The sequence below is a fragment of the Lissotriton helveticus genome, chromosome 9 (assembly GCF_964261635.1).
Source record: "Lissotriton helveticus chromosome 9, aLisHel1.1, whole genome shotgun sequence".
NCBI classification, from domain to species: domain Eukaryota; kingdom Metazoa; phylum Chordata; class Amphibia; order Caudata; family Salamandridae; genus Lissotriton; species Lissotriton helveticus.
The window spans coordinates 344589002-344603247 of record NC_136070.1 but is presented as its reverse complement, the minus strand read 5'-3'; the positions used below and the strand labels follow the sequence as shown (position 1 = coordinate 344603247).

Sequence of the window (14246 nt, the reverse complement as noted above, 5' to 3'; positions counted from 1 at the left end):
TATCCAGTTCCAGGCACCCTTTGGAGAGTGACAGAAGACGATGTTGCCTTTATAGTGTATTCGCAGGGAGGCAGGGAATTGTGGAGCACAGTTTATTTCATGTTCACGAAGGCAATGTTTGACTTCCATGAAGGATGCTCTGCGGCGCTGTACCAACATCGTGTAGTCTGGATATATGTGCACCTCTGCGTTCTCGATTATCCATGGACCCCAGGCTCTTGTGACTTGTAGGATGTGGTCCTTATCGCGTTAATTGAAGAGGCGTGCAACCACTGGTCTGGGGGGGTGGTGTCCGGACGAGGGGCGCCTCCTGGAACTCTTCACAGAGAAGAACCTGTAGTGCTAGCCTTGAAGAATAATTTCCAAAAAACAGGTTTCCAGGTATAGCTCCATACTCTGTCCCTCAACACGTTTTGGCACACCCACCAGGCGTACATTGTTCCTGTGTGATCTGCCCTCCTGGTCTTCGACACGGTTCTTAAGGTATTCCACGTCTTCTTGTAGTGTTTTAATTTTGGCCACTGATGAGGACAAGGAAGGCATCACAGATGCAATTGTTGACTCCACATCTTCCAATCTCTTCTTCAGTTTCTTGTGGTCCTCAAGCAGAAAGCCAAGCTCGGCACACATCGTATCTATTTTAGGGACTAGAGTGGATTTAATGTCCATCACCATAAGTTCATCTAGGCGGTGCGAGAGGTCAGCCTGTGGCATAGGTTGTCTTGCAGGTGCCTGTTCAGTGCCCAAGGTGCAAAGTACAGGCCCTGTGTGTCATTGGTGTGAGGCTGCTGTTTGTTCTGTCTTGGCTTCCCATCATGGCAATAGTGGTGCTCCGTAGGTTCCAGGGAGAGGGGAGAAGTAAGCGTTTCGGTCCAGGTGTTTGTGCCCTACTGCTGAGCACATTGCAAGACAGGGTGGTGCCGCCATTGCCTGTTTTGTCCAACCTGTGTTCGGCGGCTAGGGTGCTGTATGATGGTGCGAATGTAGTTTATGGCCAGGCAAGGTAGAAGAGGCTTTAAGCCCTGTGTTGGTAGCAGGGTAGTAGGCACCGGCTGCGTCCTGACAGGGTAGTGTAGAGGTGCTTGTGCCTACTGGCGCTGTTCGGTGGGGGCGCTATCCGGTGCAGTCCTATTAATTGGGGGTTCCATAGTGGGTTGCCATGCTGCAGCAGGTGAGGGGTCGCATCGGGCCTAGTACTTTTTCCCCAAGCGGGATTAGGTCTCCCCGGCCTAATAGTGACGAAGGGTTGCGTGTGGTCAATGCAGGTCATGGGCCGCAGTGCTGCGCTAGCTGCTGATCTGAATCTGGCCCAGTGGACTCTTGGGTGTAGTCAGGCCATGCAGGTCTCACTGACCCAGTGGCCCACATAGAAAAGCAGGGAGCCCCGCAGGCCTCGTGGAGGTGGTCGATATTACAGGGTAGTGGAGGAATGCCTCTGTGAGAGGGCCCAGTCCCACATGCTGCAGCTGATCTGTGGGGCTCGGCGCGGGAAGCACCAGTGGGTTTTGGGTGCTGATCGGATGACCTGATTTGCGTGGTGGCCCCTACCTCGAGATTGAACGGGGATCTACTCCGGTGAAGGCTTAGTGGTGGGCGCCCGGCTGGACCGCGTCTTGCAGTATCCAGCTCCAGATATAGCCACGCACTCACGGTCTTTGAATGTTGGCGGGGGACACAGCTCTCACCGGCACAGTCTCTCTCTGCCGGATGTGTCTTCCAGAGAGGTCCAGGGGGGAGGGCCGGGATTTCATGGGCCCAAGTTTCTGCGTCTGCACCGCACTGCCCTGTGATATTGGAGGGTTCCGGGGGGCACAGCGCGATTGCAGGTCGTCCGGGAATCAATTTCCGCCGATCTCGTGTGCCGCTAGTGATCCTGTGATGGCTGATTACAGGATATTTGGCGGTTTGGTGCGGAGCGAGCTAGAGAAACGTCCACTTACATTGCCATCTTGGACACGCCCCTGTCCTCTAGGAAGTTTTAAGGCAGCAAAAAGGAAAAAGAAGAATGTAATAAGAACCAAAAAAGAGCAATAAGAAAAAGGCACTCATTACTTGGCTGAGTTCACGTCATGCCTGGTTTCAATTATAAGGTTTTTTCACTTCCTTTTCAGAATGAGTTTTTCAAACCACAACTACCACGTCCTTCAAAAAATGATCTCAGGGCAGTATATCCTTGTTATTCAGGGTAGATTTTTCCATTCTTGGGGAAGATAGAAGTTGCTTTAAACAATGCGTTACTGTTCTTGGGGCCAGTCTTGCTGATACATAGTGAGGACCTGATTCACAAAGGGCCTCCACAATCGTGGTGGAGAACCCGCAGTCGTGGGGTAGTCTTTGCACTTGGGGAGGAATCTCCCCAATCAGAATTCTCATGGCGGAGGCCCTCCGCCATGAGTGCGGAGACCCCCCACAACTGCAGAGCCTCGAGGGCGTAGTCCCTTTGTGAATCAGGGCCTGAGTTCTTAGGTTTTGTCTTTTCAGCACGTAAGGCCCGGACCAGGTGAGCAACGTTAAAAGAGCCATCATTTTGAGTTGTGTGGAAGTAGAAGTGGAATTCCTGTATGCATTTCCACTCTGCCTATTTAGAAGGACACAGTGTTTTTGCATCCTGTTTCCCTGGTGGGGAACACTGGATTCGATTTTTCTGACCAGAGAAAGTAGACAGTTAAAATCGCTATAGGCTCCGGCTGCAGCAGTAGTCCGGTCTTGTCCACCGGCTCCGTCTGACCTCCTTCTTTAGCAAGTGTCCTGCCAGGGCTCTTTTTCCACTTACTGATTCTCCTTCACCCCATCCTGCAAAGACACTATCTGCTCTCATTTACCACCTGCTCAGAGCAGGTGGCACGTTGGGGCAGTAAACCCTGCAGAACTGGGAATTTTGTGCAGTTGTATGCCCGATAAAACAGGGTCCAGACAGTTACTCCCCTTTCCTTGGGGTTTAACTTATAATTGAACTGTACTTGTGAAGTGTTACCACACAGCACCAGTATTTACAGGTGTGGAATGTGCTCCCTGCCAGTATTGTACAACTCCAATGAGGGTCTAGATGGGCCACTCAGATCAACGCGTGGCACCAAAGCCTTGGCTCACATTTACCCATCACAGCCCACCTGACATTATTCTAAAATAAGTCCCCGTGCCTGACTGTGGGCCTACATGCGAACAGGAAAAAACGAGGATACAAAACAAAAGCCCACTGCCACAGGCATATTACGTTTTCCTTGCAAAACATCTTAGTTTAGTTTAGTTTAGGGAGCGTAGTTTGCGCTACTTCAGAGATTTTGAAAACACATTGAAGATTTAAAGAGCGATTCATAACTTACAATAATAAGAGCGATGATTGAGAAGGTGTAGTACGTGGAATCTCTGAATAAAGACCACCACGTGAGCCGTACAACCTGAGAAGAGAGAAGCAAATAACAACTTTTTTTTAAATATTGTTTTAACTATTTTTTTATTTCAAGTATCAAAAAACAAAAATGAAACAACCAACTATTCTTCAGCAGAGGGTTAATAAATACACAGAAAAATAGATCTGTGACAAATATAATGTGGTACAAGGTAGTCCTTAAATAACTGTAGATGACGCACTTAAGGTATTGATGTCCATAACTGTTAAGTAACCCAGGAGATACATTTGTGTGTTGGCCACTCAATAGGTTCCTTCATAGTTTGCTTCAAACATATTGTTTATCGTAGTTGGGATTTGCTGTTCTACATCTCATACATTCTGAACTCTTCACATAAATCTTAAATAACATATCTCAATATTTTAAAGGCGAATAACTTTTTAATATAAATCTAAGGCATTATCATTGGCACAACTATTCAGCATGTGAGCCACACTAACATAAGAAAGTGCTACTCTGTCCTTTCTAATTCCAGAAACTGAAAGCAGAATACCAATGGCTGACATTAATTGAAACATGCCACCCATCTCTTTTTTGTATTCCTCACTGAGACTGCAAGTGCCATCCCTGAAGGAAGAATATTCCAGAACATACATGTTGTCATTGCTCTCATGCTTCACAATTGTACAAGTAGTTTATAGAATCCAGGATCATGCTTTGCTTTCTGGAACTTGTATTCCTGAATTTATGACGGGATATGATACCAGGATGAAAAGAATAACCCTGAATGGGATAAGCTAGTTGTGCAATTCTGTGTGTTGTGTGTGTGTGTGTTCAGAGTGAAATGCATTTCCTATGAAAGGAAATATAACTCTTTGCATCCAGCCATTGTAAATGCCACTCATTCTCTTACCTTTTCTTTGGCTGAACAGGTTTCTTTTCATTTTTTCTTTCTATTTATTTACTTACAGCAGGGCATCATATTATCTCCCCTCCATACTTTTACCAGTGAAAACAAATCCAAATGGTGCAACTCCTCATCGTAGTGCTAGCTTTTCCCATAGACGAAGAGCGGCCAGACTTGCATCTATCTAAACACTTGATAACATGGGCCATCAAGCCAAGGACTGGATGTAACTGTGATACAGCAGATGAGCTGCACAACGTAAAATTACAAGATCTACAATGAACTGAGATGCCAGAAGGAGATGAAGTACTACTAAAGGCAAGAAATACACCTGCCAGTTTTTAATATTGAGTTGTTAGTTTGTGCACCCAATTTTTCGTTCACCTTTCAAGTCCCCCTAGACTCCTTTCACAGTCTCCCTCCACCAATTAACCTACTCTGAAGTCTCAAATAATGGCCCTGTAACTATCCATTCCCAACCTATTCTCCCTACAAACTAGGACTACTATCTGTCTATATAAGCTTTATCTGTTAAATAAAATTACCCTCACCTCCATATACTAATTTTTGGGGGCCCCTTCCTTGCTAGGACACACTTTCAGAAAGGAGATATGTCCCGACCCCTCGGGATATAATGTCTTCTTTATCAACTATCCTTCTAACCTCTCCAAAAATGCAGCCAAAAAACGTAAACCTCGCATACTCAAAGGCAAACCCGATACTCTAATCTCAGACGTCTACTTCTGTGCAAACAAGGATAGTATAGTTAATGACCTCATCTTCTATACCACAAAATGAGCATGCTGGCGGAATGTGTTCTATTCCATGCTTTGAATATCTGGCACTAGGAAAACACCTCATGTTCTCAAATTAATGGTGTCGCCCTCGCTCACCTTCAACACTAATGCCACTATCACCCTCTACAATAATTGTATCATCCTTACTCAAGCCTCTAATGCCAATCTAGCCATGATTGCCAGCATCTTCCCTACACTCAAAAAGGCACTCTTGGCTAAATCCAATGACCCCTACCCACACCTTATCACCGCTTTGGACTCAACCAGTCCTTTCTCCTCCACAGCCGGGAGGTCCACACTCTCCCTAAATCATTCTCCCCCCCTTAGATGATCTCAGAGCCTCTCAATCCCCTGTCAGACTGACCCAATACACAGGACCTCTGACTCAGAAGGCGGGCAAGCCTACTGGTTCACTCTTCTCAGCATTCTCCAGTCCTATACAGGCAGATTCTCGAGCGGTGAGGTTCCCTCTCACCCTAACGCCATTGCACTCAACAAAAGTTCACCCGTCACGCCACCTGCAAGGCCGAAGTCCTGGCAATTGCCCCCCACGGACCATGTTCAGCTAAACCCACTCAACTCTTACTTGACCGTCCTAGACTCACAGGCCAATGGCCCTCGCACTCTCCTACTTTTATCAACCTCTCTATCCATGCATCATGGAACACCGCAAGTCCTCGATGACCAACTCACCTCTCTGGAACCTCAAAATACTGCCTTTGACCTCTCTGGCACACATCGAGACCCATCCTCTCTGCCAGATCTCCCCACACAACCTCTATCTCTCTCACAGCACTCAGACCTGGTGGCACGCCTGGATGATATATCTCTCCAGTTACACCTTCTCACCGTTGAACTTCATGATTTGAACACCCTTTCAATTGAGCATCTTTCCCTGATCGGTTCCCTCCTCTCCCATGCGAATTTGCCCACAGCCCCTGCTATTGATAGAACTCGCCTTGGTCAGCCTTCCCCCTCTCTATCTCCCTACCCCTACCTAACGCTCCCTCCCGCCCCAGAAGAGCGAAGGCCTATGTCGTGTCTAACGATATCAATGACTTACTCAATTCTTACTCGCTTATCTTAGACACCAGTAAGATGACTCCGGGGCAAATTCATGCTAACCCGAACAAAGAACTTCCTCACATCCTAAGAGGCAAACATAAAGACAACCTTATGAGAGTGAACATCATACAGACTCCCCCCCATACACCGGTACAATTTAAATGTGTACTACTTAACTGCAGTTCAGCCAGAAAACATGCCTATGACATATTCGACCTCATCCAACACAATGAGATAGACATCATCATCCTCACTGAAACTTGGCTCACTCTCTCTTTCACTCCTATTCTAGACCTCTTCCTGCCTCTTATCCATGACATAATTCGTCTAGACAGAGCTATGAAGCTGGGCGGTGGCCTAGCTTGTATACATCGGAGCACACTCTTGGTCTCCCAGTCGGAGTCCTCTACGTCATCCTCATACGAATACCTTTGTCTCAACATCTCAAGTCACAACCTTCCGGTGTGCAAACTACACACTTTTTCACTTTATATGGGAACAACCTCCCCTTCATTGAACAATTCATGGAAATCATCTCTGGCAATGTGGATTCCGTTATGTCCCAAATCTTCCTCAGTGATTTCAATCTTCACTGGTCTAACCCCAATGACCAAGCTGTAACATGCCTCAAATCCTTCTTAAGTGATCATGAGTTGATTCAATATTGTGACCAGCCAACTCGTAATAAAGGAGAAATTCTGGAGCTCATCATCACCAAAGGTCACACTATCACATTGGATACCATTACCCCCGCGATTGGGCCGATCATTAAAGCATCTCTTTTATATCAACATGGAGGTCTCTCGGAGGAAGGCTCAACCAACGAAATCGAAGATTTGGAAAAGGGACCTCAGTGATATCAATACAGCCGATCTAGCAAACCACTGTAAATTTGCCCTCTCTTCACAAGTGGACATGTCTGAGGTACATGCACTCACTGACTTCTACAACTCTACTATCTCTAGCAGCATGGATTCCATTGCTTCACTCCAACAAAAAAATGCCTAAACAAAAATATCCAAACCGTGGTTCAACGGCAACTTAAACTCGGAACGCTGCACCCTTCGGTCAATCGACCAATCCTGGAGATCCAAACCATCCTCCGACCTCCGACCAACTAAAAATACTTAGATCGGTGAGGAGCTCCTATAACAAACAAATCAAGATCGCTAAGGCTGACTACTTCAGATCCCAACTTAATGAAGTCGCTAATCGCCCAAGAAACGTTTTGAGCTGGAAGCACCAAATCACCCGGACTCTGGAGTCAGCCCACCTTCATGCGATAACCTGGCTGCTTTCTTTACTGAGAAATCAAGACTCATCAATATTGATCTTGACTCCAAGAAGGCTCTATTGCTAACCGGTGGGTCTGCGCCCTCCCCGGCCCTGCTAGAGAAGATTGAACCGATTATTCTGAGCACCAAGAACAATGACTTCTCTCAGTGAAAGAGACATTAACAAGATTCTTCAGAGTTTCAACCCTTCAAATAATTTTAGCGACCCGTTCCCACCTTCCACCTTCAAAGAAATCAAGGATGTTGTCACCCCCATCTGGACAAAGATTGTCAAAGGCAAGATCCCGTATTGCCTAAAAGCTGTTCAGGTAACACCTATTTTAAAAAAGCCTATTGCAGATAGTACTGACCTTAACAACTTCCGCCCTATTTCTAATATCCCCACTCTAGCCAAACTCCTAGAAAAAGGCATCCAATCTCAACTCTGTGCTCACCACGAGAATTTCCATCTCCTGGACCAACATCAATCTGGCTTTCGGAGTGGGCACAGCACCAAATCGGCTATCACTCACGTTATGGATGACATTTTAAAAATGCTTGACCAAAATGGATCTTGCCTCCTTATCCTTCTTGACCTTTCCTCTGCATTTGACACTGTTAATCATAACAACCTCCTATTCATTTTGGAGCACAGAATGGGCCTTTCTGATTCGGTGCTGCAATGGTTCTCGTCCTTCCACCACCATAGATCCCAAAGAGTTCAGGCATACCACTCACTCTCTCCCAGTCATCACCAGTATCCATGGGGGTCCCCCAAGGGTCCTCATTATCCCCCATGCTCTTCAACTTGTTCTTGGAACCATTAGCTAATGTGCTAAATTCCACAGACATTCTCTTTCATATGTATGCGGATGATACACAACTTTATCTGAAAATCCCCTCCCCGGATAACCTCATATCACTCAACACTACCCTAATAAATACTCAAAGCGGGTTAACTGAGAACCACCTCCTGCTCAACACCTCCAAAACAGAATTCCTTCTCATTTCTCCTCCAAATCACATTCCCAAGTTAGACCTTTGGATGAACCACCTCATTGCCTTCAACTGCTCCCCCCTCATTATTGACTCAGCCAAATCTCCCTGGACAAGCATCTGAAGATGTAGAATCATATTAGCAATGTGTGCAAGGGAGCTAATCCCCTGATGAGGATACTCAGGAATCTCAAACCTTTCCTCCCACAAGCTGACTTCAAGCAAGTGGTCCAAGCGCTTGTTTTGCCGAGGCTAGATGATGGCAGTGCTACGCTCTGTGGCCTCCCCAACTATACCTTGGCCCCACTATGGGCCTCACAGAATGCTGCGGCCAGATTGGTTATAGGTAACAAAAGAAATGTGCACATCTCCCCAGTCTTAAAATCCCTAAATTGGTTACCCTATGAAGCAAGAATACAGCTAAAGATTGCGTGCCTGTCTCACAAAGTCCTCCATTTCAAAACCCTCAGTTATCTAGCGCTAAAACTAGAATTATCTGGAGGGGCTAGAACTTCCATGAGTGCTAACTCTCTCCTCCTGAAACTACAGTTCTTTCGCAAAAAGAGAATGTGTCACCGAGCTTTCTCCAGCACTGCACCGAAGATCTGGAACTCTCTCCCACTGGAAATACGCAGAATCTCCTCCAAGCTTGCCTTCAAATTGGAAGTAAACAGCTTCCTTATGAACAAGTTCTTACCTTGAAAGGGTTTCAGATTGTCTGCTCTAATGCATGAGACTCACACCCTAAGCCCTGCGCTGGTTGATACTCTTTTTTTACTAATCATTTGCTCCCCTCCCAGTTCGCTATGCACCAGTTATTATATCTTATTCTTTGTTGACCCCTTTTGACTGTAACCTTTTTGTTTGGTATGCCAATTTGATATGTGTTTGGGTTGATATTACTTTTGATGCCTGTACTGCAACATTCTTACCTTCCTTTCCCTCCAATTGTAAAGCCCTCTGATATCCTTCGGGATCATGTTCGCGCTGTATAAAACTTAATAAATACATAAATATTTGTTGTAGACTTTAATATACAATGATAATAAGCATTGAGTTCCTTACAGTGGATTGTTTTGTATTTATCCACATACACCTATCCTTTTTATCTACCTTGGATATCTGTGTATTGTTAGACCTGTCAACCTTAGGGTGTAGTTCTCCCAAAGCTTTTGCCTCCCTGTCTCCGTTTTGCTGAACATATTTTTGTTGTCCATACTACTCTGTGCACTTTGCCACAGCTAACCAGTGCTAAAGTGCCTATGATCACTTCCCTCAAACATGGTTCCATTGGCTTATACCCAATTGGCACAGTTAATTTACTTGGGTGCCCCTTGTAGAGTGGTATCCTATATACACAGGGCCTGTAAATTAAATGCTAAAAGTCGGCCTGCACCAATTATTCTGCCATCCATCTAAGTAGCACTTCAAAACATGTTCCAAATCTGCCACTGCAGTCTGATTGCAGTTTTAATCTGCCATACCTACTTGGTATTAAAATTCCCATGCTAAGCTTTAATCTCCCCTTTCTTACTTATAAATCACAAGTAGGTAGACCACAGAGCAGTGTGTTGTGCAATTAAAAGGTTGGACAAGTATTTTTAAGTTTTACATGTCCTGGTAGTGATCAATTTCTAAATTCTTTGTTAACTACTGTGAGGCCTACCCCTCCTATAGGTTAACATTGGGGACTCCTTATTACATTTAAAAAGCTGAAAATTCTAATTGGGAGCAGGTGGCTATGACATTTTTGGTGTCTATGAAACTGTAATGATAAAACCCTCTTTAATGGTAAAGTTGGATTTTTTATTACAATTTTAAAAATGTCACTTTTAGAAAGTTTATATTTTTTCTGGCCTCAGCCCTTTGAGCCTATAGACGGGACTGGATCACATGACTGATTTTGACTTACAGTTAGTTAGACTTTGTGAGTTCCTCGTAGACAGTCACACAATAGGGGGATTAGGTGTGCCTGAATGAGCCATAGGCTGGCAGGATGAGGGGCAGATCTGCTCACAGTGCCACTTGCAACTGAATAGCCTTCACACAAAAGGCCTAACAGCCTCACATTGTCACTACAGCCACCTTGGAGTCATGGAAAGGGAGTCAGAAAATTCCAGGTATCTCAAATCCACTGTCTAGAAGTTTCTTCCACCTCACAGTAGCAGGGCACCACCATATAAAAGGGGGGCTTCAGACACCAACTCTTCATTATACTTTTGGACCTGTGAACACTCTGCCAGGAAAAAGGACTGTTGTGCTGCTGGAACTCTGCTGGACTGCTGATCTGAAGGACTGCTGGATTGCTGTCCTGTTGTCCTGATGCTGTGCCACCTTCCACCTGGGGACAAGGACTGGATCTTCAACTGTCACAGGATCTCCAGAGTGACTCACATGGGCGAGTTTACTGGCCTCCTGTTCAGAGCCACAGGAGGCGGTCGGGGAACATCCTTTACAATGCAACTTTTACCACGCAGTGCCTTTACGACGCAACTTTTACAACGCAAACCATTACAACGCATTGCGCTGGGGGGCGCTCTAGGATAGGGAATAGGTTTAATTTACTATCCAACACCTTCCCTACTATCCACGGGGACTGGAGTTGGAATTGTAAATTAAACTATTCACTATCCAGCGCCCCAAAGCACTATGCGTTGTAAAGGCATGCGTTGTAAAAACCGCGTTGTAAAGGCATGCGTGGTAAAAGCATGCGTTGTAATGTCATACATCCGAGGCGGTCCATCATGAACCCGCACTTGAACCCAGCCTTTCGAGTCCTGACCCTCCAAGTGGCGCTCATCCAATCCTGGACCCTTGGAAGATGTGCTAAAGGTGCCCAGCTAACCAATCTCCAAAAGTGGGGATTTCTTCTGGCTAAAAACTGCTCTGAGAGCCTGGAGGAGACAGAGACCAACCTGCTCGCCTATCCGTCCAAGATGCAGTGTTGGTCGGATTTAGTTTGCAGCTTTTACTGCTGCAATTTTCTTTGCAGCAGCACCTTCTTTTCATCGGTCCTTCGTCAAAGGGGTATTTGGCCTTTTCAAACTGTCTTCAGCTACAGCCATCTGCCTCATCCTGCTGGAGATTTTCAACTTCCATTTCAGAGACTAAGTCCGACCGTAGAAATCTTCACCGGAGCTTCAACCTAAGACTATTTGATGACTACACTCCCTTCTCTGCCACCTACTGCAGCCTTCCCATCTGAAATTTAAATTTTCTCAAGGATTTTTCTATGTCCAAAGGTAAGCACTTACCGCCCCAATCCAGTTCTTGTATCCAAACCGTGCTCCATCATGGTCAGTCATATTTCTAGAGTCCGCTCTCCCCACGGTCCTTTACTACATTGAGAAACACTAATTCAGAGAATGAGCTGAGCTGTCATTCTTGGGCAGCGGTTCAATGTTTTCAGTGACGAGGAGATTTTGCGGTGGCGAGATCCCACAGTTGGACACTGCTTGGAATGCGGAAGCAGTTCCATTTCCAAGTCACCATTGGTCTAGCCTAAACAGTAGCATGGACACTGACAAACACTAGCCGGGTAATGCTTATTATGCACACGGGTGTATAGGATGGTAAGATTCGTTCTCCGGGTTGGCTACTGTAGGTCATTGTACAAGGGAGTAGCTTTGATAAAGTAAGTACAGCATAGCCAAATCAATCACAATGAAGACAAATACTATAGAAGCCACATGTATACCGATGTTGACAAACCGAGTTGTCTCTCTCCCGCATATATCTCTGTCTATTGTAGAGTGTGACTAGAGGCGCCCCTTCCCCTGGAGGATCCATGATGCAAGATTTTGGCAACATTTTTGATTGTGGTGTATTTTTACATGTATAGAGTGTTCTATGTTGTATGTCACAAGGCTCATTGGTTTCACTAGAAGTGCCCAGCTCTGATAAGATTTTACTGTTTCCTCACGAATTTGTCACAAAGAGGTATTTTTACTGAGAAATAGACACAACATGCTCAATATTACCAACAATAGTAGTGTGTCTTATTTTCTACACAGCCCGTGAATACTGGCAGAATAACTCTCCCATTATGTATTTACAGATTATTAAGCCATACGACCAACTTGGTGCAGTAGTATGTATATATTTTATATCTTTAGCATGCTGATTGTGTGCAGCTATATGGTATAAAAAGAGTGGTATCAGAGAGTTTAGTTCCTTGGTCCAGATTAGGAAAAAGGCATAGGGTATTCCTTGAAAAATGTAGACTCTGAAAAACTCATAGACATTATTACCTTGACTTTCGCTTTCACTGTTTTAATCATACTGACTAGAGGTCAGAATAAATAGGATCTTGCTTAATAGGCGGGCATTTCTAATTCTCACATATAAACCCCCTACTCCTATTTGTTCACTATTTTTCATCATCTATGTACATGTATAAGTGCTCCCACATAGTTCGTAGGTCAGAGCATGCCCTGTTCCACAGCAGAACGGGATGGACACAATGACGAAGCATGCCACCAGGGGAAAACCCTGGTGGGTGAGGGATATCTAAGAAAACTTAACGCTCTCCCATACATGTGGAGGTTAAGTCCATCCATATCAGACAGGCTTTTTTTAGTTGTTGACATTTATTAGAAGAAGGACGAGCTCTCTGGTCTCTCTTATTCCTCTGCCTCCCATCTTCTTTTCTGGAAGTTTTTACCTTGGATAAATCAAAACATGTCTAATATAAGGTGCCCAGAAGTCTGTTCGACACATGAATTTGTTGAGCCAAACTACTACATCCTACATTACGTTTAGTGAGGTTTTAGGCCTCTGAGAAGAATGGAAAAAGATCCCTTTATTGCCTTAACAAACATAATAAAAGCCACTTTCACAATGATCAACCTAGTAACGCGACTAAGATACCTTGGATTTTGCAGATCAGCTCAATAGACTCAAGGAATGAATAGTATATCAAGAAACAACTTAAAATCGATCGACTACTGCCTCCTTAATCAAAGCCATCAAGAGCACAATGGGTTAGAGGAATATTCCATTTCAGGGATGTCATAAGTCATTCCTCTGTAATACACCTCTGCGCTCCTCCTGTAAACTATCAATAGGGATCCATGGAACAAATATTAGGCCTCTTAAGGTGCATTTCCAATTGTTTTGCACAATACATTTGCATCTGACTGTGTAAGGCCAGGAAATCATGCAATATCAGTGCATCTCTAGACTTAATCCATTGCATAGGCTCTACAATAGCTTTCTGCGCCTGAAGGGAAATAAAAGTGTAATTTTTGTACTCGTAGGGCATACCCCAACAAGATCTCTTTTGCCTGCTACCAGACACGTCATAGAAAGTGGGAAATCTAATCTGGGAATTATCTCCATCATGATCGATGTACTTAATGTACTACTTTCAATGCTCAGGATAACCCTGTCGCTCCTTAAAAGCTCCATCACAAAATAGGGTTGACAAGGGCCAAGTAATAGCACAGCTGATTTAATGCATTATTCATTTATGTATTAACAAAGGGCCATTAAAAACTGATCATTTGACTGCAAATATTACAGAATTAGGCCGTGATAAGGTGCCTAAATCTATAGGAATGTGCAGATATCCAAGGATATTAAAACTGAACAACTGACTGCAAATATTACTGAATTAGGCTACGATAAGGTGGCTACATCTACAGAAATTTGCAGATATCAATGGCTATTAAAAGCTTATCAATTGACTTCAAATATTCCTGAATAAGGCTGTGATAAGGTGCCTAAATGTATAGGAATGTGTAGACATTCATGGACTCCAAGTTAAGGATTGCATTCAGAACACTACACAATGCAAAATGTCTCTACTGTACAGACCTGGAAGGGCTATATTTGGCCTTCTGACAAGCGATCCACC

General features: G+C 44.7%; 1 protein-coding gene across 1 annotated transcript in view; it reads right to left on the bottom strand.

Annotated features, from left to right (window-relative positions):
* Window positions 1–14246, bottom strand: part of SLC24A4 (solute carrier family 24 member 4) — a 578300-nt gene that overhangs the window by 155714 nt on the left and 408340 nt on the right. Inside the window, exon 7 of the mRNA XM_078662057.1 lies at window positions 3324–3398. Within this exon, the coding sequence (XP_078518183.1) occupies window positions 3324–3398 (75 nt within the window). The remainder of the gene's footprint in view (window positions 1–3323; window positions 3399–14246) is intronic.